The sequence below is a fragment of the Cucurbita moschata genome, unplaced genomic scaffold, assembly GCF_002738365.1.
Source record: "Cucurbita moschata cultivar Rifu unplaced genomic scaffold, Cmos_1.0 Cmo_Scf00019, whole genome shotgun sequence".
Lineage (NCBI taxonomy): Eukaryota > Viridiplantae > Streptophyta > Magnoliopsida > Cucurbitales > Cucurbitaceae > Cucurbita > Cucurbita moschata.
Genome location: NW_019268535.1, coordinates 719242 through 746423, shown reverse-complemented (window position 1 = coordinate 746423; position 27182 = coordinate 719242). Strand labels below are relative to the sequence as shown.

At 40.9% G+C, this 27182-nt stretch overlaps 5 protein-coding genes across 9 annotated transcripts; 2 read left to right on the top strand and 3 right to left on the bottom strand.

Annotated features, from left to right (window-relative positions):
* Nucleotides 1-112: 112 nt before the first annotated feature.
* Nucleotides 113-1549, bottom strand: LOC111456948. 2 transcript variants are annotated; one of them, XM_023099029.1, is made up of 3 exons: nucleotides 810-1549; nucleotides 555-724; nucleotides 113-129 (listed from the first exon to the last, which is right to left on the bottom strand). In XM_023099029.1, the coding sequence occupies exons 1-2, from the start codon at nucleotides 1281-1283 to the stop codon at nucleotides 569-571; spliced, it is 630 nt and encodes a 209-aa protein (XP_022954797.1). In that variant the 5' UTR covers nucleotides 1284-1549; the 3' UTR covers nucleotides 113-129; nucleotides 555-568. The 2 variants fall into 2 exon arrangements, with proteins under 2 accessions (XP_022954797.1, XP_022954796.1); XM_023099028.1 differs by lacking the exon at nucleotides 113-129 and having other exon boundaries at nucleotides 423-724; nucleotides 810-1547.
* A 3281-nt stretch (nucleotides 1550-4830) lies between these two features.
* Nucleotides 4831-9581, top strand: LOC111456938 (hydroxyproline O-galactosyltransferase GALT6-like). The gene is made up of 7 exons (XM_023099013.1): nucleotides 4831-6167; nucleotides 6739-6971; nucleotides 7045-7335; nucleotides 7430-7558; nucleotides 7641-7814; nucleotides 8965-9072; nucleotides 9161-9581. The coding sequence occupies exons 1-7, from the start codon at nucleotides 5318-5320 to the stop codon at nucleotides 9368-9370; spliced, it is 1995 nt and encodes a 664-aa protein (XP_022954781.1). The 5' UTR covers nucleotides 4831-5317; the 3' UTR covers nucleotides 9371-9581.
* A 1256-nt stretch (nucleotides 9582-10837) lies between these two features.
* Nucleotides 10838-20468, top strand: LOC111456889 (AAA-ATPase At3g28580-like). 4 transcript variants are annotated; one of them, XR_002712833.1, is made up of 3 exons: nucleotides 10838-12575; nucleotides 19758-19844; nucleotides 20381-20464. XR_002712833.1 is itself a non-coding variant. In XM_023098945.1 (1 exon), the coding sequence occupies exon 1, from the start codon at nucleotides 10914-10916 to the stop codon at nucleotides 12507-12509; it is 1596 nt and encodes a 531-aa protein (XP_022954713.1). In that variant the 5' UTR covers nucleotides 10838-10913; the 3' UTR covers nucleotides 12510-12728. The 4 variants fall into 4 exon arrangements, 1 of the variants encoding a protein (XP_022954713.1); XR_002712834.1 differs by lacking the exon at nucleotides 19758-19844 and having other exon boundaries at nucleotides 20381-20468; XR_002712832.1 differs by lacking the exon at nucleotides 20381-20464 and having other exon boundaries at nucleotides 19758-20109.
* On the bottom strand, nucleotides 13735-19289 carry LOC111456887 (HIPL1 protein-like). The gene is made up of 7 exons (XM_023098941.1): nucleotides 18639-19289; nucleotides 18409-18566; nucleotides 16190-16984; nucleotides 15882-16098; nucleotides 14838-15016; nucleotides 14509-14750; nucleotides 13735-14416 (listed from the first exon to the last, which is right to left on the bottom strand). Exons 1-7 carry the CDS (start codon nucleotides 18727-18729, stop codon nucleotides 14023-14025), a joined length of 2076 nt encoding a protein of 691 aa, XP_022954709.1. The 5' UTR covers nucleotides 18730-19289; the 3' UTR covers nucleotides 13735-14022.
* On the bottom strand, nucleotides 20459-26287 carry LOC111456888 (WW domain-binding protein 11-like). Its single transcript, XM_023098944.1, has 9 exons — nucleotides 26055-26287; nucleotides 24237-24330; nucleotides 24023-24108; nucleotides 23366-23415; nucleotides 23192-23261; nucleotides 23014-23095; nucleotides 22507-22916; nucleotides 21751-22272; nucleotides 20459-21039 (listed from the first exon to the last, which is right to left on the bottom strand). Exons 1-9 carry the CDS (start codon nucleotides 26133-26135, stop codon nucleotides 20821-20823), a joined length of 1614 nt encoding a protein of 537 aa, XP_022954712.1. The 5' UTR covers nucleotides 26136-26287; the 3' UTR covers nucleotides 20459-20820.
* Nucleotides 26288-27182: the final 895 nt, after the last annotated feature.

Genomic DNA, 27182 nt, shown 5'->3' with positions numbered 1-27182 from the left:
CTTTTGCCCATTACGTATCGTCATGAACCTCACAGTTTTAAAACGCATCTGCTATAGAGAGGTTTTCACATCCTTATAAGATATGCTTGGTTCCCCTCTCCAACCAAGGTAGGATCTCACAATCCACCCCTCTTAAGGACCCAGTGTTCTCGCTGACACACCACCCAATATCTGACTCCAATACCATTTGTAACAGCCCGAGACCACCGCTAGCAACTATTGTCCACTTTGGCCCGTTACATATCGCCATCAGCCTCACAATTCTAAAACACATCTACTAGGGAGAGGTTTCCACACCCTTATAAAGAATACTTCGTTTTCCTCTCCAACCTACATGGGATCTCACAGATAACATGTATACAATCCAAACACGGTATTTGAGTCGTAAAGAAAAGGGTTATTCCATCACTAAACCTCAATAATTGCAATGAAAATTGCTCTATCAACAGCTCATAAGACATCCCTAAACATATTATAGGAGGAATATACTGTATGGCTACTGTGTTTCTTATCAGAACAAATGTACAAGTATTAGGATGAACAGTCTCTTTTACCTTGGCCATCTACTTCAATCAGCTCTTTGTACAGAGGTTTTGAACAATAGAACATACAGCTTTTGGTCCATTGATAGATATAAGAACCCACCAATTGAATGAGTCACAAAGGACCCAAAACTTGTCCCCACGATGCAGTGCCAGACCGGGCCATAAGCCCCATCAAACTCCTGAAAGAATTACAAAAAACCCATAAAAGTTATTGGCTGATCATTCAAGAACTTGAACATTGCACATGAACCTTAAGCTAATTACCCTCTTGAGAGACAGAGCAAGAGCTTTAGAAGTGAATTTCTCCATACTGTCATGAGCTTTTCTTGCATAATTCACTGCATGAATCTGCATAGCCGGTGGCATGTCAACTGATACCACTTTGATGCCGTTCTTTGCAAAGATATCAGCCAATTCAACTTGGGAGGCTGCAAAAGACTTTGTTCTTCCACCCTTTCGAAGTAAGGACACTGTTGGTCTCATACTGTCAGGGTGATGCCCCTTTTGAAGCCCTTTCAATTCCTTCTTTTCATTAGCAAATTTCTGGAGGTGGGGTTTTGATTTGATCATAGAAGAAACAGCCACAAGGGGCTGATTATGGAGTTTGGGCAAGGAAGAGGGCTTAGGAGCAGCAGCGGCAGCCATGGCCGATTCAAGCTTCGGGCATGTGGGGGGATTGGCCACTGAATCAGGATCAGGAGGGGCTAAACGGGGGAGATGGCTGGTGGGTTTCGCCATGGGAGATCTGTGAGAGAAATGGAGATGAAAAACGAAAAGGGTGGGAATGTTTGGGGTTTAGAGAGATGGGAAGCCATTTTTGGATGAGGAAATGAATAGTGAAATTGTGTGTGCTGTGTTCATACCACTGCGTGATGCGTTTGACTGATCACACCTAACCCTTGCCTCGAATTCAACACAGCTTTGTTGAATTTGAATAGCTTAGCTTAATTAATTCCTCTAATCATGTTCTAATCACGTTTTCAATCCCAGATTTTGTCCCTAAGCAGCTCCCATTGATTGATGCCATTCCTTCTAATAAGCTTCACCTCCCCGGTTCTTTTCTTAATATTTTTATATAATATTTGAATTGTGTTATGTAGCAACTCAGACCAGATCCACCGATATTGTCCTCTTTGAGCTTGGGGACTTTCATTTTCGGGCTTCCCCTCTTCCTCTCAAGTCTTTAAAACGCGTCTGCTAGGAGAAGATTTCCACACCTTTATAAAGGGCGGTTTGTTCTCCTCCCAACCAATGTGGGACATCACAATCCACCCCCTTCGTGGCCAGCGTCCTCACTTGCACTCTTTCCTTCCTCCAATCGATGTGGAACCACCCCCAAATCCACCCCCTTTGGAGCTCAGTGTTCTTACTGGCACACCGCCCCATGTCTACCCCCTTCAGGGAAAAGCAAGAGTCTCACCCCCAAATCCACCCCTCTTTGGAGCTCAGTGTCCTTACTGGCACACCGCGCCATGTCTACCCCCCTTCGGGGAACAGCGAGAAGGCTAGCGATCCACTGCTAGCAGATATTGTCCTCTTTGAACTTTCCCTTTCGGGCTTCCCCTCAAGGCTTTAAAATGCGTCTGCTAGGGGAAGGTTTCCACACCCTTATAAACGGTGGTTTGTTCTCCTCCCCAACTAATAAGGGACATCACATGTTCGGCCAACAGATGACCCGACTCCCTCAAAGAATAGATGAGACGCATAAAATTTTCGTAGGTCGTTTTATTTTTTCCAGTAGGAATCAAACCAACATTAGTAGATCAAGCCACAAGCTTATAGACAAATAGAATTCGACTTTTTGTTACATTTATGATCAATAATACGACCAAATTGAACCATTCAATCCAAGTCATAAAAGTTGTGTTAGGTTGGCCCGTAAATTTCTATGGGAGTTGTTTGGGTTATCAGCTCAACCAATTCAAAATTTTAGATTGGTTCGAACGATTTTTTTTTTTAATCTAAACCAACTCATTAAATATCAAGTGTAATAGTTTAAGTCCACCGCTAGTAGATATCGTCCGCTTTGGCCCGTTACATATCGTCGTCAGCTTCACAATTTTAAAACATGTCTACTAGTTATTTAAACTTAACGAATGGTCTTGCTTGACCGACCTAAGATCGAGAGAGTTGTTTTTTATGACAACGTTCAGAGAGTTAGCACACAAGTTCTCGTTGACTCGTAAGAAGGACGTGTGCAGGCTAAGGTAGCAAACAGCGTTGAAATTAGATCAATCCACCATAATAAGACAACAAACATCGTAGACATAGTTTTAAGCCACTAAAATGGACATTTTCAAACGGAACAACCAAGACCTAAAAAAATAGTATTTAAAGTATTTATAAATTTAAAAAATAGCAAAATATGAAAATAAAAAATAAAAAATTTTATTATTTATTTTTTTGAATTAAAAAAAAAAGCAAGCAAATTCTACAAATTTTATTTTCTACATTTTCAATATTTTCCATTAAAATATTTAAATGAATTTCAGACTCAATAAATTATGAAAAATATGGAAACCACAATAATTAATTCTATTTATTTTTAGTTAACAAATAATTTACATTTAAAAATAAAAATAGAACAAGAAAAGGGCATAGAGAATGGCGAGACGGCAAGAAAGGTGAGAAGAATATTCCCATTTTATTATTATTAAATATTAATATTATTATTAAATAATAATAAATAAATAAAAACATAATCATTTGATATTCTTGTTTGGTTGGCTGTCTTTCTTGTCCTAAGACGTGCCAAATGACAACCACATCCAACAAAACCTCATATTATTGGTTTCCCCAACCCTGTTTCCAAACAACCCTTTTCTACCCACCTTCCTTTATTTATATATTTATATATTTATATATTTATATATTTATATATTTATATATTATAAATAAATATTATTAGATTAGCCTAACCCATAAGATTTTCCAATAATACTAACGTTTAATTACTTTACTCAATATTCTATTTTGTCCTTTTTCTTTTGGACTTTTTCTTCATATTCATTTCATGAGTTATTTATTTATTTATTTATTTATATATATATATATAGTGACAGCCCAAGTCTACCCCGAGCAGATATTGTCCTCTTTGAGTTTCCCTTTTGGATTTCTTCTCAAAGTTTTTAAAAACGCGTATGCTAAGGAGAGGTTTCCATACCCTTATAAGAATGCTTCATTTTCCTCTCTAACTGATGTGGGGTCTCACAATCCGCTCCCTTTTGAGACCGAGTGTCATTGATGACACTTGTTCCTCTCTCCAGTCGATATGGGATCTCATAATTCACCCCGAGTTTGAGACTAGCGTCCTCGTTGACACTCGTTTCTCTCTCTCTAATTGATGAGGGATCTCACAGTCTACCCCTTTTAAGGCCCAACGTCCTAGCTTCTTGCAGTAAAGACTATCTCCCATGGACTAAAACGAGTGCTCCAAACAAAATATGCTTAACTTTAGAGTTTTTATGATTAAGCTACTGGAAAGGAAAGTGCACTTTGTTGACATAGATATTAACTTCCAATTCTTTTAACATTTCTTAGTCATTCTATATTTAGTATCACTTTTATTATTCCTCCCAGTTCATTTATGTCTCTCTCTTAGACAAACAGATGAATTCTCTTACTCCACGTATCTTTAAACTCAAAAGAAGCAAAACCCAGTTATATTTGATCGTATTCTTAGTCAAACACGGATTAGACTCGACAAGCTCAAATCTGTTCATATTTCACTCGTGAACTCAGCTGGGTAAACTCTACTAGTGTGACAATCAAACTGATGAACTCTCTTATTCCACGTATCTTTAAACACAAAAGAAACAAAAACCCAGTTATATTTCATCGTATTCTTAGTCAAACACGGATTAGACACGACAAGCTCAAATCCGTTCATATTTCATTCTTGAACTCAGTTGGGTAAGCTCTACTAGTATGACACTCAAACAGATGAACTTTCTTACTCCACATATCTTTAAACACAAAAGAAACACAACCCAATTATATTTTATCGTATTCTTAGTCAAACACGGGTTGGACCCCGACAAGCTCAAATCTGTTCATATTTCACTCACGAACTCAGTTGGGTAAGCGAATTTGAACTAAAAATCAAAACTTTTTGAAACAAAATGAATAGATTGAATGAAAGAAGTTCACCAAACGGCACAAAAAAGAAGCAAAAAGGGGCTTAGAAGGCAACAAAAACAAGAAAAAGAGTGAAGGAAAGCGACGAGGAGGAGCCGTTGGGTGGAAACAACACTATATAGAAAGCTGACTGAGACCAAGTCCACCTCCTCTCATTTTCAAATTCTCATTGGAAGAAGATTCCATCTGTTTCCGTTGGAAAGCCATTGCTTTTTCTTTCAAAAGTTTTCATCATTATTCTTCACGCATTTAAAAATCAAACCCCATTATTCTATTCAACCCATTCATTTTCCTCCATCTTCTTCACCGACTTCAACACCGTTCTTACGCGCTTATATTCATCGGACCCGAGTTCTTTCCCCCTTTTTCCTTTTTGATTTCAATTTTAAGAACATTTTGAGTGTTGGGTCTCTTTCGATTTCGCAAAATTTTAAGAAATTTCTGTTTAGAATCGCGTTAACTGTTCATCTGGGTGTCTTTTCCCCTAAAAGAACGAAGAAGAACAGTTAACAATCGAGGGTTTTCGATTAATCCAATCGATTTCAAGTTCTTCTTTAAGGAAGATTGTTGTTCTTCTTTCTTTTCCGGGAGTTGAAGGTGGGGTATCTCTGTAAATCCCTACCTTCAAACTAGAAATGAAGAGACCCAAATCGGAAAAAGTCGATATGATCGTCTCGTTAACGAGACAGAGATCGATTCAAATCCTTTTGTTCATCGGATTTCTGTATCTCCTTCTTGTTTCTTTAGAGATTCCTCTTGTTTTCCGAGTTGGGTCCGGCGTAGTTTCTCCAGATTCTTTATCTCGCCCTCCTCCGCTTGAGAGCGAGGAAGATTTGGAAGAACGAGAAGCCCCATCTCGCCCTTTGGAGAACATATCTAGAAATTCATTACAGCCGACTCCAAGTCGACTAACTCAGTTCAATAAAATCATTTCTGGGTTGGCTTTGGAAACGGAAGCGTTCGAATCAGGGCTTGAAGATGCAGTTTCTGAGTTCTACAGGTCTGCAAAGATTGCTTCCGAGGTGGGGAAGAAATTCTGGGATGAACTTGAATCTGGAAAGATTCATCATATAGCGAAGAAGAAGGCTGAAAAAGAATCAAACTCTTCTTGCCCACATTCAATTTCTTTATCTGGGGTTGAGTTTTTAGCTCATGGTGGTGTTATGTTGCTGCCCTGTGGGCTCACGTTGGGATCCCACATAACGCTTGTGGGTAAGCCGAGAGTTGCTCATCCTGAATATGATCCTCAGATAACTATGGTGAGAAATGGTGAAGAATCTGTGATGGTTTCACAGTTTATATTGGAGTTGCAGGGCTTGAACACTGTGGAGGGTGAAGATCCTCCAAGGATTTTGCATTTCAATCCAAGATTGAAAGGGGATTGGAGTGGGAGGCCTGTGATTGAACTGAATACTTGTTACAGGATGCAATGGGGCTCGGCGGTTCGATGCGAAGGCTGGAAGTCGAAGGCCAATGAAGAGACAGGTATTGTGAATATTGATATCTTTTGTGGGTTTGTAGCTTGCCAGAGCATTGGATTTTGCTGAATTCATATGAACAAAACATTGATTTTGCTAGAGTTTGGTCTTTTGATGATGTTTTTGTGATCATTAGGCTCCTGTTATTGTGTTCTGTTTCATTTAGTCTGTATATCATTACAATGTATTGTTGAATTCTGCTTGGTTGTTGAGTGCATTATGGATATTGTTCTGAATCGTGATATATGTAACGACCCAAGCTATTGTCCTCTTTGGGCTTCCCTTTTTAAACGCGTTTGCTAAGGGAAAGGTTTACAACTGAATGCTTCGTTCTCCCACCTCCCTTCAGGGCTCAGCGTCCTTGCTAGTACTCGTTCTCTAATCGATGTGGGACCCTCCTAGTCCACTCCCCTCGGAGCTCAGTGTCTGTGTTGGTACACTGACTCATGTCCAATTGTGAGACCCCACATCGGTAGGGGAGGAGAGAGAACGAAGCATTCTTTATAAGGGTGTGAAAATATCGGTTAGCGGTGAGCTTGAGTTGTTATTAGTTTGAGTAATTCTTAAAATTTCTACAGTTGATGGCCAGGTGAAATGTGAAAAGTGGATAAGAGACGACGAGGGGCACTCAGAGCAGTCGAAGGCGACGTGGTGGTTGAACCGACTCATTGGCCGAACAAAAAGAATGGATATAGACTGGCCTTTTCCTTTTGCTGAAGACAAGCTCTTTGTTCTAACGCTTAGTGCAGGCTTTGAAGGTTACCATGTCACTGTTGATGGGAAACATGTTATTTCGTTCCCTTATCGAACTGTGAGTAAAGAAATGATCGATACCGATACGTTTACCGAACGTTTTTCTTCCTTCCCTAATGGCTGTTTTACAGGGATTTGCCCTTGAAGACGCCACTGGACTATCCGCCATTGGAGACATTGATGTTCAGTCTGTGTTGGCTGCTTCTTTGCCAAGATCACATCCTAGTTTCGCGCCTCAGCAGCACCTCGAGAAGTCGAGAAGGTGGCAAGCACCGCTTCTTCCTGATGGCGAGGTAGATCTTTTCATCGGCATTCTCTCTGCTGGCAACCATTTCGCCGAGCGGATGGCCGTAAGGAAGTCTTGGATGCAGCATAAACTTATAAAGTCGTCAAGGATTGTAGCTCGATTCTTCGTAGCACTTGTAAGTAACAACAAGAACAGTTCTTTCTCGTTCGAGTTCACGTTAATCTGCATCGTTACATTGATATAACCGTTTCGAGTTCATATCTATGCAGCATGCACGAAAAGAAGTAAATGTCGAGTTGAAGAAAGAAGCCGAGTTTTTTGGTGATATAGTCATAGTTCCTTACATGGATAACTATGACCTTGTGGTTTTGAAAACTGTGGCCATCTGTGAATATGGGGTGAGTTTTTTTTAGCTGAAATATTGATACGAAGAAAAGTCGTCTCGTGATTAATCCTGTGAATTCGATATTGTTTACGTAGGTTCGTGCTGTGTCTGCAAAATATATTATGAAATGTGACGACGATACGTTTGTAAAAGTAGATTCGGTTATGAATGAAGTTAGGAGTGTAGCTCGAGCTGGTAGCGTTTACATTGGCAACATAAATTACTACCACAAGCCCCTGCGCTACGGAAAATGGGCTGTCACGTACGAGGTATGTTTCGTGTATATCTTGACCTTGTATATCTAGTGTAACAACCCAATCCCACTGCTAGTAGATATTGTCCTCTTTGGGCTTTTCTTTTCGGGCTTTTCTTTTCGGGCTCTCCTTCAAGGTTTTAAAACGTGCATGTTAGGGAGAGGTTTTCACACCTTTATAAAGAATGTTTCGTTCCACTCTCCAACCGATGTGGGATCTCACAATCCACCCCTCTTTCGAGCCCAGCGTCCTCGCTGGCACACTGATCAGTATCTGGTGCTGATACCATTTGTAACGGGCTAAACCCACCACTAGCAGAAATTGTCTTCTTTGAGTTTTTTGGAGCTTCCCCCTCAAGGTTTTAAAACGTGTATGCTAGGGAGAGGTTTCCACACCCTAATAAAGAATGTTTCGTTCCCCTCTTCAACCGATGTGGGATCTCACAATCCACTCCCCTTTGGGGCCCAGCGTCCTTGCTGGCACACCGCTCGGTATCTGGCTCTGACACCATTTGTAACGGGTCAAACCCACCACTAGCAGATATTGTCCTCTTTGGGTTTTCTCGGGCTTCCCCACAAGGTTTTTACAATGCGTATGCTAGGGAGAGGTTTCCACTCCCTTATAAAAAATGTTTTGTTTCACTCTCCAACCGATGAGGGATCTCACAATCCACACCCCCCTCTGGGACCAGCGTCCTTGCTGACACACCACTCAGTATCTGGCTTTGATACCATTTGTAATGGGTCAAACCCACCGCTAGCAAATATTGTTCGCTTTGTGCTTTCTCAGGCTTCCCCTCAAGGTTTTAAAACGTGTATGATAGGGAGGGGTTTCCACACCCTTATAAAGAATGTTCCGTTTCCCTCTCCAACCGTTGTGGGATCTCACAATCCACCCATCTTTGGGGCCCAACGTCCTCGCTGGCACACCACTCGATAACGGGTCAAACTTACCGCTAGCAAATATTGTCCTCTTTGGGCTTTCTCGGACTTCCCCTCAAGGTTTTTAAAACGTGTCTGCCAGGGAAAGGTTTCCACGCCCTTATAAAAAATGTTTCGTTTCCCTCTCCAACCGATCTAGGATCTCACATCTAGATGGTTGCAAAGACACGTTTTTATCTATCGAGACAAATCAATCAACATAGACTCGTTATCTTATGTTTCAGGAATGGCCAGAAGAAGATTATCCACCCTACGCAAATGGACCGGGGTACATCGTGTCTTCCGACATTGCTCGTTTCGTGATATCAAACTTCGAGAGACGTAAATTAAGGGTATGTTTGATTTTTACGAGCAGCACCTCGAGCTCGAGTTCTTTGCATAAAACATGAATTCAAAAGATTGTGTTGTTTCTTTGAACAGTTATTTAAGATGGAAGATGTGAGTATGGGGATGTGGGTGGAGCAATTCAACAGCTCAAAAACAGTGAAATATGTGCACAGTTTCAAGTATTGCCAGTTTGGATGCATAGAAGAGTATCACACAGCTCATTACCAATCTCCCAGACAGATGATTTGCCTCTGGAACAAATTACAGAGACGAGTGAAACCCGAGTGTTGCAACATGAGATGAACACGAACACGAAACCAACCAAACCGCACCGAACCGAACCAATGTTCGGCCCTCGTTGTTACCTGCAGTCAACACCATTTTTTTGACTGCTGCTTGCACCCGAGCATGAATCCTGCCCTTGTATTTTGTCTCGAGCCTTGGTTTTAGGTAATTTTTTTAGTTCATGTAGAGAAGAAAATATTCCAAATATCAAATTCATTATTTCCCGAGCCCTCTTTATCTTATGATTAAATTAATAAAAATACCTAAATTAATAAAAATACGGTTGAAATTAATCTTTAAAGTTTAAGGTTATTTTTGAAACAATAAAATAATAATAATAAATAAATAAGAGGGAAAGGACAATTCGGCTAATGCTCTTTGGTTGAAAATTAAATTCATGGACAGTACTTTTTATGTGTTTCTATCTGTCGTTATCTACTTTTAATATTTAATATTTTAAGGGCTAAAAAAATAATTTAAAAAAAGTTTGTTTTTGTTTTTTAATTTTTTCTTAAAAAATATAAAACTCATTATATAGATACAATGTATGAGATCGCACGTAGATTAAAACAAGATATTTTTACAATGTGTGTAAACCTCTTATTTGTAGACCCGTTTTAAAATCATAAGGTTGACAACGGTACGTAATAGACCATAGCAGATAATGTTTACTATTGGTGGGCTTGGACTGTTACAAAAGGTATCAGAGCAAAACAAAACAGGTCGTAGCAGACAATATCTACTATTGGTGGGCTTGAACTGTTACAAAAGGTATCAGAGCCAACAAAACAGGTCGTAGCAGACAATATCTACTATTGGTGGGCTTGAACTGTTACAAAAGGTATCAAAACCAAATAAAACAGGTCGTAGCAGACAATATCTACTATTGGTGAGCTTGGACTGTTACTAAAGGTATCAGAGCCAAAAAAAACAAGTGGTGTGAGAGTGAGGATGTGGGCTTGGACTATTACAAAAGGTATCAGAGCCAAATAGCAGGCGAGTGAGGATGTTGGGCTCAAGGTGGATTTTATGAGATCTCACATCGATTAAAGAGGGAAACACAGCATTTCTTATAATCTTACGAGGGTGTGGAAATTTCTCCCAAGTTGATACGTTTTAAACTCGTGAGACTGATGGTGATATGTAACGAAGCATAGTAGATAATATCTGATGTGACAATTTTTAGGGGTGTCACCAAGTCCAAAAACCCGACCAACCCGAACCTTATGAACTAGGTTAGGTTATATAGAATATTGGGTTTGGTTAAGTTATTTTTTGGAAACGGAATCGAACCCGTTCAAAGAAAAAAACTTTGAGTCAACCTAAATCGAACCCGATCAAAAAATAATAATAATAAATAGTGTCGATAATAAAAGACTTCAATGAGTCAATGAAAAGCAGTGCCACTAATGGGAGGATGACACGTGTCACAATTAGGTAATGACGTCGCTAATTTGTCTATAAAATTGTGGCGCTTAATGTTTTCCTCCACACTGTCCAAAATTTCCAACTCGTCGTCTTCTTCTTCCTTCTCGTTCCTCTGCTTACATACCGTAACTCCATGGATTTCACTTCTACAAGGTCGAAGAAGAATGGAACCTCAAATTCCAATGACTCTGACGGCCGCGACAGCAGAGCGGTAGTCAGAAGGAGGCCGCCGACGATAGCGGAGCTTTTGGCATCCACAAGCTCTACACTCGCGACGATCATGTTCACGTGGACGATCATCCGCCAGTACTGCCCTCACGACCTCCGCCAATATCTCCATAGATATTTAAACAACTTCATCGATTACATCTATCCTAATCCGTACGTTCGAATCGCAATCTACGAATTCGTTGGCGAACGCCTCAATCGAAGCAAAGCCTTCGCAGCGGTTGAATCTTATCTGAGCACTAAACTTTCAGATGATGCGAAAAGACTCAAAGCCGAGGTCGGGGATAACAAGAACAATTTCTCACTGAATATAGACGAGTACGAAAAAATTACCGATGAATATGAAAACGCCGAATTCTGGTGGACTTTGAGCAAAATCTCTGGATCGGCAAAGAAATCTACCTCTCTGTATCCAGAGCCCGATCGGAGATACTACCAACTTAAATTTCATAAGAAGCATCGAAACCTTGTAACTGAATCGTATTTGAAGCATGTACTGAAGGAAGGGAGAGAAATCAAAGTGAATCGAAGGCAGAGGAAGCTGTACACTAATGGAACTGGAAATCGATGGACGATTCACCGGCAATCGACGATGTGGAGCGAAGTGTACTTCGAGCATCCTGCTAACTTTGATACAATCGCCATGGATCCAGAGAAGAAGCAAGAGATTGTGGAAGATTTACTCACATTTAGGGAAAGCAAAGATTATTACGCTAGAATCGGCAAAGCTTGGAAACGAGGCTACCTTCTGTACGGCCCGCCAGGGACGGGGAAATCGACGATGATAGCCGCCATGGCAAATTTGCTCAACTACGACGTTTACGATTTGGAATTAACGGCGGTGAAGGACAATACAGAGCTTCGGAAGCTTCTAATTGAAACGACGAGTAAATCGATAATCGTTATCGAAGACATCGATTGTTCACTGGAACTCACAGGGCAGAGGAAAATCAAGAAGGAAGAAAGCTCGAAAGATGAGGAGAAAGTGAAAGAGAAAGAGAAGTTAATTAAGGAACATTTGAAGAGAGAAGAAGAAGAAGTGAAAAGCAGAGTGACTCTGTCTGGATTGCTGAATTTCATCGACGGAATTTGGTCGGCGTGCGGCGGAGAGAGGCTGATCGTTTTCACCACAAATCACGTGGAGAAGCTCGATCCAGCGTTAATTCGAAGTGGACGAATGGACAAACACATCGAGCTCTCTTACTGCACCTTTCAAGCCTTCAAAGTACTGTCTAAGAACTACTTGAACATCGAAACACATGAGCTTTTTGAGGAGATTCAAGACCTTATCAAAGGAGCAAAAATCACGCCGGCGGATGTTGCAGAGAATCTCATGCCGAAGTCCCGGCAAGAAGCCGCTGAGAATTCTCTTCGTAGGTTGATTCGTAGCCTGGAAGAGCTGAAGCGCGCGGCGGAGATTGAGTCAACGAAGGAAGAGAAACGGGCAGAAAAATCAAAAGAATCTCCAAAATCAATAGCTGTTCTTGAAAGTGTGGACTGATTGGTCAGGATTTTGGCTTGCGGAGCAAGGCAAGAAAATGGTGACGAGCAATGAAGAAGGAAAATGGTTAGATCTTTCTTCTTCAATCTATCTATATGTTGATTTGGTTATGTTTGGGATTTATTGTCTTATGATATAAATATATTAAGAAATATAGTTTCGAGATGAATTTAGGCACTTGCTTGTGAGATTATATACATGATTGTCAACGTGCATTGCTCAATATCGACATGTTAATATACATCAATTTAAGATTGTCAATTTAGAAGGCACAGTAACATGAACTGATTGACCTGAAATTGTTGAGGAGAGATCTTTGAGCATAGTAAAAAAATGACAGAACCATTGATCAAACCAACCAATCCGCATTGTCTCAATTAGATTTAAATGAGTATCTCGTATTTACCTATCATAGTGTCTAATAAAGTTTCATCTAACTTTATTTAACAACCTTGTACTTGCTTGTCAAACGCATTATTTCATAATAGCTCCGAAAAAAAAGTAGTTTCATTTTCTTCCAAAAACTTCATCAATTGTTATCTTTGAGCTTCCGGAAGCTTTCCACATCCTCACCCAAGCCACCGCAACTAGCAAATATTCTCATCTTTGGACTTCCAAGAGGTTTCCACATTCTTGCTCAAGCCACCGTAGCTAGCAAATATTGTTCTCATTGGGCTTCCGAGAGGTTTCCACATTCTCGCCCAAGCCACCACAGCTAGTAGATATTATCATCTTTGAGCTTCCAAAAGGTTTCCACATTCTCGTCCAAGCCACTGCAGCTAATAGATATTGTTCTCTTTGAACTTCTGAAAGGTTTCCACATCCTCGCCCAAGCCACCACTGCTTATCGATATTGTCTCCTCTTTAGACTTCCAAGATGTTTTCCCATCCTTACCCAAGCCATTGCAGCTAAAATAGGTGAACTTGCTAGAATGCTGTTTCAGAAATATCGGTAACTGGCTTAAAAAGCTCTATCCTAGCAGTTATTATCCTCTTTGGGCTTCTCCTCAAGGTTTTAAAATGCATTCACCATGGAGAGGTTTCCACACTCTTATAAACAATGTTTTGTTCCACTCTCTCACCGATGTGGGATCTCACAACTATGCTTCACACCGTTCATTCTTACGCGTAGATCCCAACTTATATATAATATGGGAGAACAAAGAAGTGGCAGAGATATGGTAATATTTAAAATTTTAAACCTCTATTGACCAAAAACAAGTTCTAAACCATAACAATGCACAAAGTACTTCTTATTGGAGCAAATCTTGAGGGTGATTCTCTTATGATATGGATGCCTTATACATTATACATTCTATAGGTTCCACAACAACAATTAAGAGCTTCACCAAAAACAAATCCTGTCCCAAAATCCCAACCAGAAAACTATCTCACACAACAACTAAGTTATGATAAACTCAAATCAGTGGAAGAAACCAAAGAAAGAAGAAGAAAAAGAGCCAGATTTCTTCCCAATAGTACATACCAGTGCCCTTCCATATCAACCATGTAGTCAGCCACAAGTGAAAAGCAGCAGCAGTAGGAGCACCAGGCAGCTCCATGAGTTCGTTGACCGACTTGCTCGAGACGGAGGCGACGGCGTTGGACTCAAGCTTCCAACTGTTGTTGTTACGTTTTCCAACGAGCAAGTGTATTTACAACGACTTGGCGGGACGAACCTGTAGACTCCGCTGCTGGTTAGAATGTAAATGTCCTTGTCATTGTCCTCACCAAATGAAAAGACATAGCCCAAAGCTGGAAGAGGACTTCCTGGAGTGGAACTACAAGGTATGGGAGAATCAGGAGCACAACTGAAAGGAATATCATTTGTGGTAAAGTTCCCACTGTTATTTGGGGTTTCAGTTCCTGTCCAAATAGCAGAAGCATACAAATCTGCATACAAGTACCTGCTCAATAAGAACACATTGAGCCTATGAATACTTGCATTGTCCTGAACAAGGTCATTTCAGAGACTATGAATGCATATAAACATACGTACCTTCCGTACAAACACGGATCGGTGTTAGACCGATAGAAATAACCCCCTGTTATCGATGCCGAACCTGTGTTCTTGTTTATGGAAGAATGGTTGTAGCCCATCACAGGAAAGATTGGATTTATGGCATCTATAGGTGTGGATTCTTTAGGGGATGAATTCGGAACGAACAAAAGAGGACCCTCATAAACACTCCAGCCATAGTTTCCACCCTTTGAGATGATGTTCACCTCTTCGAATCGATCCTGTAAGAACAGGTATAGCAATTATTTGAAGTGTTGTTCAAAATGAGTAGCATTATGAACATTCTAATGTAAGTGGGATATTCAAACCTGCCCAACATCTCCACACATGAAGTAGGAAGGTCTTTCTGAATCGAAACTGCATCGCCAGGGATTTCTCAATCCGTAAGCCCATATCTCTGGCAGTGCACCTTGATCTTCAACAAATGGGTTGTCTTTAGGAATAGAATAGTTTCCCCATAGATCAAGTTTATTAATGTCTTCTGAACCTGTACATACAAAAATGAGAACAGTATGAGGGGACTCACGTGTTTGAATGTATCGGAGAACAGTCAATGGTATAATATTGTCCACTTTGAGTATAAGCTCTCGTGGCTTTACTTTTGGTTTCCAGAAAAGACCTTATACCAATGGAGATGTATTCCTTACTTATAAACCCATGATCGTTCCCTTAATTAGCCAATGTGGGACTTCCTCCCAATAATTCTCAATAATCCTCCCCTCGAACAAAGTACATCATAGAGCCTCTCCTGAGGCCTATGTAGCCCTCAAACAACCTCCCTTTAATTGAGGCTTGACTCCTTTCTTTGGAGCCCTCGAACAAAGTACACCCTTTGTTCGACACTTGAGTCACTTTTGACTATACTTTGAGGCTAGCAATTTCTTTGTTCGACACTTGAGGATTCTATTGACATGGCTAAGTTAAATGATATGACTCTGATACCATGTTAGGAATTATGGCCCTCCACAATTGTATGATATTGTCCATTTTGAGTATAAGCTCTCATGGCTTTTCTTTTGGTTTCCTCAAAAGGGTTCGTACCAATGAAGATGCATTCCTTACTCATAAACCCATGACCATCTCTTAATTAGCCAATGTCAACAATCCTCCCTTCGAATAAAGTACACTATAGAGCCACACCTGAGGCCTATGTAGCCCTCGGATAGTCTCCCCTTAATCGAGGCTCGACTCCTTTCTTTGGAGCCTTCAAACAAAGTACCCTCTTTGTTCAACACTTGAGTCACTTTTGACTAGCAATTCCTTTGTTCGACACTACATGGCTAGGTTCAAGGGCATGACTCTGATACCATGTTATGAATCACGGACCTCCACAATGGTATGTTATAACTTACTTGGAATGTTATTGATATCGAGCCTCATAATCTTTCCAAGCAACGACTTCTTGTTCTGAGAAAAATTGTAAGGATCACCACCTTGACCGCCGCCATCGCCCATCATGAAGTAAAGGTACCCATCTTCCCCAAAGAGTATCTGTCCTGCATGACGAGAGGTAAAAGGAAGACCAATTGTGATTATTCTTCTCACTTCTGTTGGTTTTGCAGTTGTTGCCTGAAAACAAGAATTGATATTCCATTTGAGATCCCACAAGCTTAAACCCAGAAAGCATTCAAAAATAAGCTAAGTGTTTAGAGATTTATACCAATGAAGGCTGGGATGCACTGCCGTTCACAGTGTACTCTGCAACAACACTTTGATGCTGACACGGTTGGGATCCGCTATCAGATGGTAGTTTAGAAGGATCACAATTAACGTCAGAATTACAAGAACATCTTCCAGAACACCCTGGCCACTTAACTTTGTCACAATTGAAAGAAGCAAAAAACCTTCCATTTTGTGCAAAATTTGGATGAAATGCAAGCCCCATCATGCCAAATTGAGTATCTAAGTTAACTACATCGGTTAAATCTACGAACGGTTTCGATTCGTCGAGCTCCAACACTCCTCCTGACCCCATCTTGGGAATAGTTGCCAACCAAACTTTGCCTGCTTGGTTAGAGAAGAATGCACGATTAGATCCATCAGGATGAGCCACCATGTTCAGGTAAGATCCATTTCCAATTTTCTCAAGACATAGGCCATCTGGAGGGCTAGGAAGTTTGGTATTGTTAAGGGAAACAGGTTCACCAACAAAGCAGACTGATTCTTCAGTTGATGATCCTCCAAATGCATTGCAAAAGTCGGTTTTCGAAAGCCAGAGATCCGAGAGCTTGCTAGTACTCGAGTTAGTCGGTACTCCAGCTCGACCCTGTAAAGAAGGGGCAAAGGGGGAGTTGACAATGGTGATATTTTGGCATGTATCCCATACTGTAGAGCAGAAGTCAGTGGCTGCTTGGTTGGATTGTGGTGAATTTTCTGAAGTTGAGTTGCAAAGAAGAGGAACTGATCTAGGCGTGGAATTGACTATATATAGATCTCCCGAAAATGGATCACACCTCTGTAGATATGATAAGAAGGAAGACAAATTTGGATTAAGGTTAGAGATACAGATACCACAAGTAATAAGTATCCAAGATGATCATCAAACAAGTCCAATCAGTCTATCATATAAACTAATGTCCATATCAGGTTATTACGCTAAGGTGAATCCTTACTGTAAACAAACGTAGAAATACTACGTGAGATCCTACCTCGGTTGGAGAGGGTAACGAAGCATTCTTTATAAGGGTTTTAAAATAGTGAAGCTAACAGCGATACGTAACGAGCCAAAACGAACAATGTCTACTAGTGATGGGCTTGAGCTATTACAAATGGTATCAAAGCCGGTCCCAGGCGATGTGCCAGCGAGGACGCTGGGTCCCCAAGAGGGGTGGATTGTGAGATCTCACATCGGTTGAAGAGGATAACGAAGCATTTCATATAAGAGTGTAGAAACATCTCCCTGGTAGACGCGTTTTAAAATCGTGAGGTTGACTGCGATATGTAACGAGCCAAAGTAGACAATATCTACTAGCGGTGGGCTTAAGCTGTTACAAATGGTATCAGAGCCAGTCACTAGGCGGTGTGCCAGCGAGGACGCTGGTTCCCCAAGGAGGGTGGATTGTGAGATTCCACATCGGTTGGATAAGGGAACAAAGCATTCTTTATAAGAGTGTGGAAACCTCTCCCTAATTAGACGCGTTTTAAAACTATGAGGCTGACAGCAATACGTAACGAGCCAAAGCGGACAATATCTACTAGCGGTGGGCTTGAGCTGTTACAAATGGTATCAGAGCTGGTCACCAGGAGGTGTGCCAGCGAGGACGTTGGTTCCCCAAGGGAGGTGGATTGTGAGATCCCCACATCGGTTGGATAAGGGAATGAAGCTTTCTTTATAAGGATGTGGAAACCTCTCCCTAATTAGACGTGTTTTAAAACCGTGAGGCTGACAACGATACGTAATGAGCCAAAGTGGATAATATCTACTAGCGGTGGGCTTGAGCTGTTACAAATGGTATCAAAGCTGGTCACCAGGAGGTGTGCCAGCAAGGACGTGTGTTCCTCAAAGGAGGTGGACTATGAGATCCCACATCAGTTGGATAAGGAAACGAAACATTCTTTATAAGAGTGTGGAAACCTCTCCCTAACAGACACATTTTAAAACCGTAAGGCTGATAGCGATACGTAACGAGCCAAAATGGACAATATCTACTCGCAGTGGGCTTAGGCTGTTACAAATGGTACCAGAGCCAGTCACCCGGCGGTGTGCACAGTGGAAGAACAGGTGAAAAGAGAGATAGCAGAAACCAACTTCTCTTTAGAAATCATTTAGCTATTATCTTATCATGACATAGTTCCTATAGAACCTCCCCAAAAGCATCAAGCAAACAGGCTACACACTAAGCATTAATATATATTGCTTTAGGGATCAACAAGGCTTACCGCACAGACAATGGATTTAACAAGGGAAGAACAGGCAGGATCAGAAATGTTCATCTCTTGGAATTGTCTCTGTATATTGCCATCTTGTGTAGAGTTGCAGCAAACACTCCCCTTATAAGGACAAAACTCCAATGTAGAGTTCAAAGTAGAGGGCGCCGCTACAGAGAAAAAGGGTTTTCAGTAGAATAAGTAAACATTAAACCAAGTAAAAGAGAAGAACAAGAACCTACTTGAATCAGAGCACAAGGGAAGTGAAACTGTAGGATGAACAAGCAGCAGAAGCCCACAGAGGAAGAGGATGAACCCAATGAAACGCCCCATAGCCCCAAATAGATGAAGAACAGAGAGAGCTAGAGAGAGAGGAAAAGAGATGTTCTTCAGTCCATCCCTTGGGATAAGCTCAGGAAAACCAGGACATACGGTAGAAAGATTGTAAATAGTCTAAAAGGGCTGTCAGTCAGCATTTCAAGCTAAAAGAAAAGACAACATGGTGGCCATGACTGACTTCAAAATCTCATACCCTTGGACTTTGTTTAATCCCATTTTCAAAACGCACTGTCTGTGTCAAGAAATGATAAATTACAAACCCCTTTGGATCCCCTTCAAGATCTCGACATGTTTCCTTCGAATCATATGAATATTATAGGTCAAATATATCAGAGCTTCTTTTATTAATGGATATTGAAAACCTGTTTCATTGGCTTTACTTGCATTTGCTGTCGAATTGAATACGGTTGTTGAGAAACCCACTGGTTCTGAGAAAGAAATTCAAGTCGGATAAGGCTACCCGTTGAATGGAAATTTCGTCGCCGTAGCTCCAATCAATCGTTTCCGAACCTAACTCCACCAAAAAGTGAACCGAAAGGACAAAAGTTTCAAATTTTAGAGGAACCCACTTGGATTTATTAATGGGAAAACAAGAATTGTAATGATGGGTTGGAAGTGGCGAAAGGGAAAAGTTGAAATCAAAATGGGTAGTAGCAGGATGATGCGTATAAAGGATAGGGACGTAGTCAACGTGAGTTAATGACTCACGCTTACTAAGAATTTCTTGTTGAAGACCTACAATTGCAATGATCTATCTCCATCACGATGAAATTTCAAAGCGAGCCTGTCGGCCAAGGCTATAGACTCGTTGAATACATCCGTGTGGCGCGCGTACGACCTATAACATTTCAGGGTATCAGCCTCAAATTTTCTTGGTCTAAGCGGTCATAGTCCCTCTAGGATCGTCTTCTTCGTCGATTTTGCTAATACCAATTCTAATTTGTGTTTCTCATTTATACAGCACGTCTTAGTAGAATTATTGTGATTGTTATTCATAATTTGTCCACATGCACTTGTTTCAGGTTAAACAAAAGAATCCAAAATTTATATATTCTATGCCATTTGGAAGGTTTGAGAGGTGACCCAACAATTTTTTATTCAGCACTAAGGTTAGTGGTCTTTACTTTTTTCTTTTGGTGAAAGTCCAAGTAAGATCGTGATGATGAGCTAATGATGATTCGTTCATGCTGTAGGCAAGTTGAATGGGTAAGTTAATTCTAGCCAATTATATTAGGGGTAGGATTATCTAGCCAGGTCACATTAATGAACATGTTGTAAAATCTATTAGCTTGACACCCCTCGATCTAAATATTGACGTACGTGTTAAACATGTTGGACATAAAAAGTGATATAAGACTTAGCTCCACCTGGTCTATATGTGTTAAACATGTTGGACATAAAAAGTGATATAAGACTTAGCTCCACCTGGTCTAAAACATGTTGATGACAAAAACACGATACCAAGTATGCTCTTTGCACGTTAGTTCAACACCTCGACTGTGGACTTGTGTGGAACGTGCGAGTTTTTCATTTTTCTTTGGGTGATAGAAGAAAAGAATCCGAACAAAGAATTCACTCACATGATTGTATCAAATCTAAAAAAATAAATTCTCTCCAATTTTATCTGAATTGTTTATCTTAACAGATGGATTTAAGAGAGAAATCCAGAGCTGCTTCAATTGCTTCAATGAAATAACGAGGCCAAGCTTCCTTAACAACCGTCAGTAGCAAGCCCCAGAAAGTAAGGGTAAGATTAGCTTGGCATCTATTCGAAATAGAATCTGATGAACAATTTCCAATTTTTCCAAAGTATAAGACTGTCTACATGACACAATACAAGGCCTAAGTTAATGCCCCTACCAAGAAATGCAGCAGTACCACTAATGCAGGTATATACTACCCTCTATGATGCGGCAAAGCAAACCTTGAAGACAAGAGGCAATGATGATCCCCAAATCTGCCCTCAGTTCGGTTTCTTTAGAGCTCGAAGACAGTTCGACCATCTATAGAGTGAACCGATTCAAGTAAGTTCGTACAAGCCATTTGTTTCTCCTCCTTTCTTCCAATATAAACTGGTTCAACGTCTCATCCATCAAGAGCGCCGAGGGCTTTCATGTCCTCCAAAAATGCCATATATGAGTCGTCAATACTCTGTTTCTTAGGGGCTGATGAGGAGCTGATCAACTCCGGTTTCCCTACAATAGAAGCTGTGGGAATGGATGGTGCTGCTGCAGTTGATGGAGAAGGCTTCGGTTTCGCTTTCGGTGCTGCAATCTCTCTTCTTACTCTCACTGATGCCGGAACCTGAATAAGTGACATGGTATAAGTTTGCAAGATACTCCTGAGGTTAGAGCAGATTAAGATAAATTGTATAGTGAAGCTTTCTAATTCCCAAATGCTATGGACCAAAGCTACATGTTGGTTTAGGTTGAACTGCTTAGACAAACACATCTCAACGTATAAATTTCATGTATAGTAAAAACATCATAATTTTCTCCTTACCTCCATATTCAGGTAGCTTGAACACTTGTCAAGGGCGGAACTGCCCGAAAATTCCTTTTTCGGGTGTGAAAGCATGAATTGCCCTTGACCAGCCCCCAATTCACTCCCCTTTTGTGATACATTTCAAAACATGTACCTTCTTCTAAATGCTCTTCGCTAATATTGAAGTTATTAAAGAAATTTTACTTAAGTTGGGTTGAAATCAAAGATTCAAGCTACGAAAGCAGACAACCAAATTATAAATCTAATCAGTTTAGTTTAAGTAGGTGGCTAATTATAAGTTATAGTTATCTTCTTGTAATATATTTCCTTGTCTTTAGCAAATAGTATCCATTCCCTGAGAGCTTGCCAGCCATATAGAACAGCTGCCAGCTTGGAATATTTTATATTAAACTCGCTAATGAAGGGAAAGTTTGTGGTACTAAGCGATGGTGTACCCTAGCATTCCTAGTATCAATGACAGCACATTTTTAGAGTCAAATTGCACCAGACTAGCATATTAAGACATCTTACCATTGCTGTAAGTTCTGGAGTATGCTGAGCTAGTGGACGCTTAACAACAGTCGACGCAGCAGATTTAACATACGAGGGCTTTTGAGGGACAGGTGGCATATGTAGGTTATGGTCATCCTCATGAAAAGTGGGAGGAGGGCCAGGAGGAAGAGGTGGTCTCATCATGGGTGGAGGTCCAAGGGGAGGCCCAAATGGAGGCCTTGCCATTAACGGGACCATCATTCCGGGCGGGAGCGGGAGTCCAGGTTGAGATAATGTTGGCCGCATATCTGGCGGAGGTGGAGGTGGGGGAAATCGAGAAATTCCAGGGGGTAATACATCGGGATGCAAGGTTGGTATCAATGAAGGCCCAGGTACTGGAGGAGGTCTTGGAGGTGGAGGTGGAGGAACCAGTTTAGAAACGTCTTTAGCCACTGAAGAATTATTTGTCTCCTCATCACCTGATACGCCTTCAGAATGATCGTTTGCAGACTTTAGAGGCATCCCAGGTGGGGGAGGAGGTGGCGGGAGAGTAGTCGGCACCTAAATGAAGGAGACCAATAAGAATGTTAGCTTGCTAACAGTTATTATAGATAAGTACTTACAGGTTATGTAACTAAACATATACAACATGCATATAGCTCTTTTCTACGCACAGACAAGTCAAGTAAAGAAACCAGGACCCAGGCTAGTTAACTTATCTCACATGGTGTAGTGAGTGAACCTCAGCCACTTTCAGTTCCATTCCATGAAGGAGAAGTTAAACAAAGAGATTACCTGTGCTGGCCCCTTGGAGGTTGAATCGTCCAAAAATGCAGGCCGACTTCTATCCTTTTCACCTTCGCTGGATCCAGGAGGGTGCATCATAGTTGACTGCTGCAAAGATGGAGGCAGCATAAAGGGAGGGCGACCAGCAACTTGTTCCCTTGGTGGAGGTCCAGGAGGTGGTGGAGGCAACGATTGTAAACCCATGTTTGATGTTACAGGCTTAGGTGGCAACGGCGGAGGAGGAGGTAGAGGTAAAGAATCAGGTGGAGCTGAACCATCAGCAGAGCCCATGTTAGCAGATTCCGGCAAAGGAGGGGGTGGGGGAGGTGGAGGTACAGCCAAGGGAACATCCTCTGGCTCCATGTTTGAGGATGATGCAACACCACTTGTAGAAGCATCAGACAGAGGAGCTCTTGGTCCTATGTATTCAGACAAAAATTCAGTGAAACATCGAATCATAAAAACGCCCCCGTAAATTTCTTCTTTACTGCAAGATCGAAGTGGAAGTTAACTTACCAATTGATGATTTAAACATTGGAGGCTTCCCAGGTGGTGGAGCTCCAGTAGGATTTAGTGTGGGATGGTAGTAAACAGAGTCCTGAAGTGGCAGAAAAGTATCAAATTTAAATCCAGGAATGCAACGCAACGCAAGGAAAGATATAAATGGCCAGATAATCAATTAGAGTTTGCTCACTTCAGGATTCGGATGTTTCGCTCTCTCTTCTTCCTCTTCAGCTGTTCGTCTTCTTGGAGGTCCCAAATGACTGACCAAAGACAAAAAACAGTGCTTGAATATAAATCATCCTATTTTTCGGGTTTAACAGCATGAAGATCAAAAGCAGTTTAAGTGTAAGATAGCCTTTCATACCTGAACATAACTGGGACCTCACCCTTCTCCTTCATCTTCTCTTCATATTCCTGTCCAAGAGAGTAGCAAGATGATTGTTGGGATCAAAGCTTGCTGTCAATGTGCAAACTAAAGGAAAACCACGAAGTTGAATATGATGCTTAGCTTGCATAGTTGTTGTAACATAGCCATAGAACGCAAGTACAAGACCATGGGTGGAACAGAAAAAAACTTACGTAAAGTTAACATGAATGTATGTGTTTCGATAAATAATCATATCATTACAGGGGATCAGTTCTCACTCTCCATAACAGTTATGTCTTAAATCTAAGTGACAAAATGTGAGATCTCACATTGATTGGAGAGAAACGAGTGTCAACAAGGACGCTGAGCCCTGAAGGGGGGTGGATTGTGAGATCCCACATCGATTGGAGAGGGGACCGAGTGCCAGCGAGGATGCTATGCCCTGAAGGGGGTGGATTGTGAGTTTCCACATCGATTGGAGAGGGAAACGAAGCATTCTTTTTAAGAGTGTAGAAACCTCTCCCTAGCAGATACGTTTTAAAAACCTTGAAGGGAACCCCAGAGAGGACAATATATGCTAGCCTAGCTGGGGTTGTTACACAAAATAACTTTTATGGATGAAATCTCTCGAGAAGTTATTAGATGCAAAATTACCTTCCTCTTCTTTAATACAAGATTAAGAGTATCTTCCAACTGCCTTTTCTTGTGCTTTCTAGCTTTATCGAGTGCGCCATCGGCCTCTGCATAAAAACCAAAGAGATAAACATCTTGATGTTGATCACAAGGAACCAAGATAAGAAAATAGGCCTCTCAAATCAACAAAGAAACCTGAGGAAAGTTAATAGAGTTCATAAAGATTGCAACTTACTCATTATTTCCAACTTTTGAATTTGCTCCTTGATTGTATCAGGATCTTTCTTCAAAATTCCCACCTCCCTTACCTTTTTCCTCTCTTTCTTATTCTGGTATGCATACATTAACAGTTGTTATTAGAGGTTATTGATTTGAATCCAATCATGGACAATCACATCACAAAAACACTAATAACCAAAAAAAAAAAAGGCAAACTGTAAGGGGATTTACATGGTTCATAAAAAGATTTAGTTTTTCCTCTTATGCACAAATAACTTCAACCTCCAAAGTTCTAAATTCCATAAATGCACCAAGCTGAAATTTAATGTCATGATACCAAGAATCTTTCCAAAACCTGATCTTTCTATTACTTACTATCATATGAGTCTAACACCAAGTTAAATAAGTCCAAAGGGGAACTATGTGAGATCCCACGTCGGAGGACGTTGGGCACCAAAGGGGGGTAGATTGTGAGATTCCACATCGGTTGGAGAGAGGAACGAAACATTCTTTCTAAGAGTGTGGAAACCTCTCCCTAGCATACACGTTTTAAAATTGTGAGACTGACTGCAATACGTAACGGGTCAAAGTGAACAATATTTACTAGCGGTAGGGTTGGGCTGTTACAAATGGTATTAGAGCTAGGTACTGAGTGGTGTGCTAGAGAGGACGTTAAGCCCCGAAGGGGGGTGGATTGTAAGATTCCACACCGATTGGAGAGGGGAACGAGTGCCAGCGAGAAAGTTGGGCCTCGAAATGGGGTGGATTGTAAGATCCCACATCGGTTGGAGAGGGGTACGAAACATTCTTTCTAAGAGTGTGAAAACCTCTCCCTAGCATACACGTTTTAAAACTGTGAGGCTGACTGCGATATGTAACGGGTCAAAGTGGACAAATTTACTAGCGGTGGGCTTGTGTTGTTACAAATGGTATTAGAGGTAGGTACCGAGTGGTGTGTCAGAGAGGACGTTGAGCCCCGAAGGGGGGTGGATTGTGAGATCCCACATCGATTGGAGAGGGGAACAAGTGTCAACGAGGATGCTGGGCCCCGAAGGGGGTGGATTGTGAGATCCCACATCGGTTGGAGAGGGAAACGAAACATTCTTTATAAGAGTGTAGAAACCTCTCCCTAACATATACGTAACGGGGCAAAGTGGACAATATCTACTAGTGAAGTGGGATGGGCTTGGACCGTTAAAAACTACTTCAAAATTGATTTCTAGTTGTCAACCATCAATCAGTCACAATATCTAGGCCCTGCAACTCCAAGAACATGCTGACAATGTTCCAATGAATGAGAAGGCAATCTCCTTCTTTACATACTCCTTACCACAAGAAAACCCGAATAAACTTCTCAATTTCATTATCAATAATGAAATATCCTTTTTCAAATGAAATGTAAATGGAGTAAGAACATCAGAGATAGCAACTTTGATCCAGTGTCGCTACATTAAAAGTAAACTTTCTGCAACACAAGAAGATTCTCTATTCAGTCCCAATCTTCCAAAATGCAACAGTTTTGGGACAATAACAGAAGAATCTTGTGATATCTCACTTATCTAAAACCCTCAATCTAAATGCAGGCACAATCCTTCAGAAATGGATTGGCAAATCCCTAAATACATCCAACCGAGCTACTGTATCCAATCAATTTCAATTACTAGCAAAAAGAGAAGGCGATAAACAGAAATCACAGCACTGTGGCAAACAACACAAAAAGATGAACACAAACAAGGATTGAAGGAAGAAGGCAGCAATGAGATGAATTGGTGGAACTAAGGAGTTCACTGAGGAGCCAAAAATTCCAAAATTAATGGTCTGAGAAGCAATTTACCCGTTTCAATTCCTTCTTGCGAAGCTCCTTTCGATAAGCATCCGTAGGGTTCATCACCTTACCTCCTTTGGTCGTCTTCATCTTCCCCTTCCTCTTTCTCTCGCAAACTTTATCCCTTCAATTCTTCTTCTTCTTCTTCTTAAAATTGTTGCAGCGACCGTTCTTCTTCTTCGGAGACGAAAAATCTCGAGGCGGAAACCGGAAATTTGGGCGGCAGAGAGAGAGAGAGAGAGAGAGAGAGAGAGAGAGAGAGAGAGAGAGGCTGAGACAGGGCGACAATGGAAGCTCGCTCTCTTTTTCCTCTGAACCCCGAAATGCGTCTTATTAGACATGAACGACGCATCGTCTTCAGATGCAAGTCTGCGACATGTCGTTCTAATATCTGTGGATAAAGAATGGAGAAAATCCAATTTTTACCATAAAAAAAAGCCTTAATTTTACTAATTAGATTAAAAAATCAAGAATTTACACGAAATTAAATATATTTTTTTTAAAAAAAAAAAAAACTCAAGAATTTAAATAAATATTAAATTCTTGTATTTCTTTTTAATCTAATATTAAGATTAAAAAATATATAGTATAGTTATCTATAGCCCATTAGCCCATTATATGGTTTCCTTATGGGCCATTTCTCTTATTGGGCCTCTAGATTTTCTCGGCTCAACAATGGCCAACTTAATCCGCTTCGGTTAGAGAAGGGAACAAAACATTTGTTATAAGGGTGCGGAAGCCTCTACCTGATAGATGCGTTTTAAAATCATGAGGCAAACGACAATACATAATAGGTAAAACGAACAATATCTGCTAGCGGTGGACTTTGATGGTTTCAAATGGTGTTAAAGCTAACTGTGGGGCGATGTGTTAGCGGGGATGTTGGGCACCCAATAGGGGTGGATTGTGAAATCTCACATCAGTTGGAGGAACAAAACATTCCTTATAAAGATGTGGAAACTTCTCCCTAACAGATGTGTTTTAAAACAATGAGGTTGATGGTGATACGTAACATGCTAAAACTAACAATCTCTGTTAATGATGGACTTTGGCTGTTACAAATAGAATCAAAGCCAAACATCAAACGTTGTAACAGTAAGGACGCTAGGTTCTCAAATGAGTGGATTGTAAGATCTC

Excerpts from the sequence above, each read along its gene's own strand:
- LOC111456889 (XM_023098945.1), top strand. The coding sequence starts at position 10,914 with ATGGATTTCACTTCTACAAGGTCGAAGAAGAATGGAACCTCAAATTCC.
- LOC111456888 (XM_023098944.1), bottom strand. The coding sequence starts at position 26,135 with ATGAAGACGACCAAAGGAGGTAAGGTGATGAACCCTACGGATGCTTAT. Across the intron at positions 23,262-23,365 it reads GAGGTCCCAGTTATGTTCAG|TCATTTGGGACCTCCAAGAA; the intron begins GTATGAAAGGCT and ends GTCTTTGGTCAG. Across the intron at positions 22,917-23,013 it reads AATGTTTAAATCATCAATTG|GACCAAGAGCTCCTCTGTCT; the intron begins GTAAGTTAACTT and ends CTGAATACATAG.
- LOC111456938 (XM_023099013.1), top strand. The coding sequence starts at position 5,318 with ATGAAGAGACCCAAATCGGAAAAAGTCGATATGATCGTCTCGTTAACG. Across the intron at positions 6,972-7,044 it reads TTTCGTTCCCTTATCGAACT|GGATTTGCCCTTGAAGACGC; the intron begins GTGAGTAAAGAA and ends GCTGTTTTACAG. Across the intron at positions 7,559-7,640 it reads TGGCCATCTGTGAATATGGG|GTTCGTGCTGTGTCTGCAAA; the intron begins GTGAGTTTTTTT and ends TTGTTTACGTAG.
- LOC111456948 (XM_023099029.1), bottom strand. The coding sequence starts at position 1,283 with ATGGCGAAACCCACCAGCCATCTCCCCCGTTTAGCCCCTCCTGATCCT. Across the intron at positions 725-809 it reads TTGCTCTGTCTCTCAAGAGG|GAGTTTGATGGGGCTTATGG; the intron begins GTAATTAGCTTA and ends TAATTCTTTCAG.
- LOC111456887 (XM_023098941.1), bottom strand. The coding sequence starts at position 18,729 with ATGGGGCGTTTCATTGGGTTCATCCTCTTCCTCTGTGGGCTTCTGCTG. Across the intron at positions 18,567-18,638 it reads TCCCTTGTGCTCTGATTCAA|CGGCGCCCTCTACTTTGAAC; the intron begins GTAGGTTCTTGT and ends TTTTCTCTGTAG. Across the intron at positions 16,985-18,408 it reads TTAAATCCATTGTCTGTGCG|AGGTGTGATCCATTTTCGGG; the intron begins GTAAGCCTTGTT and ends TCATATCTACAG.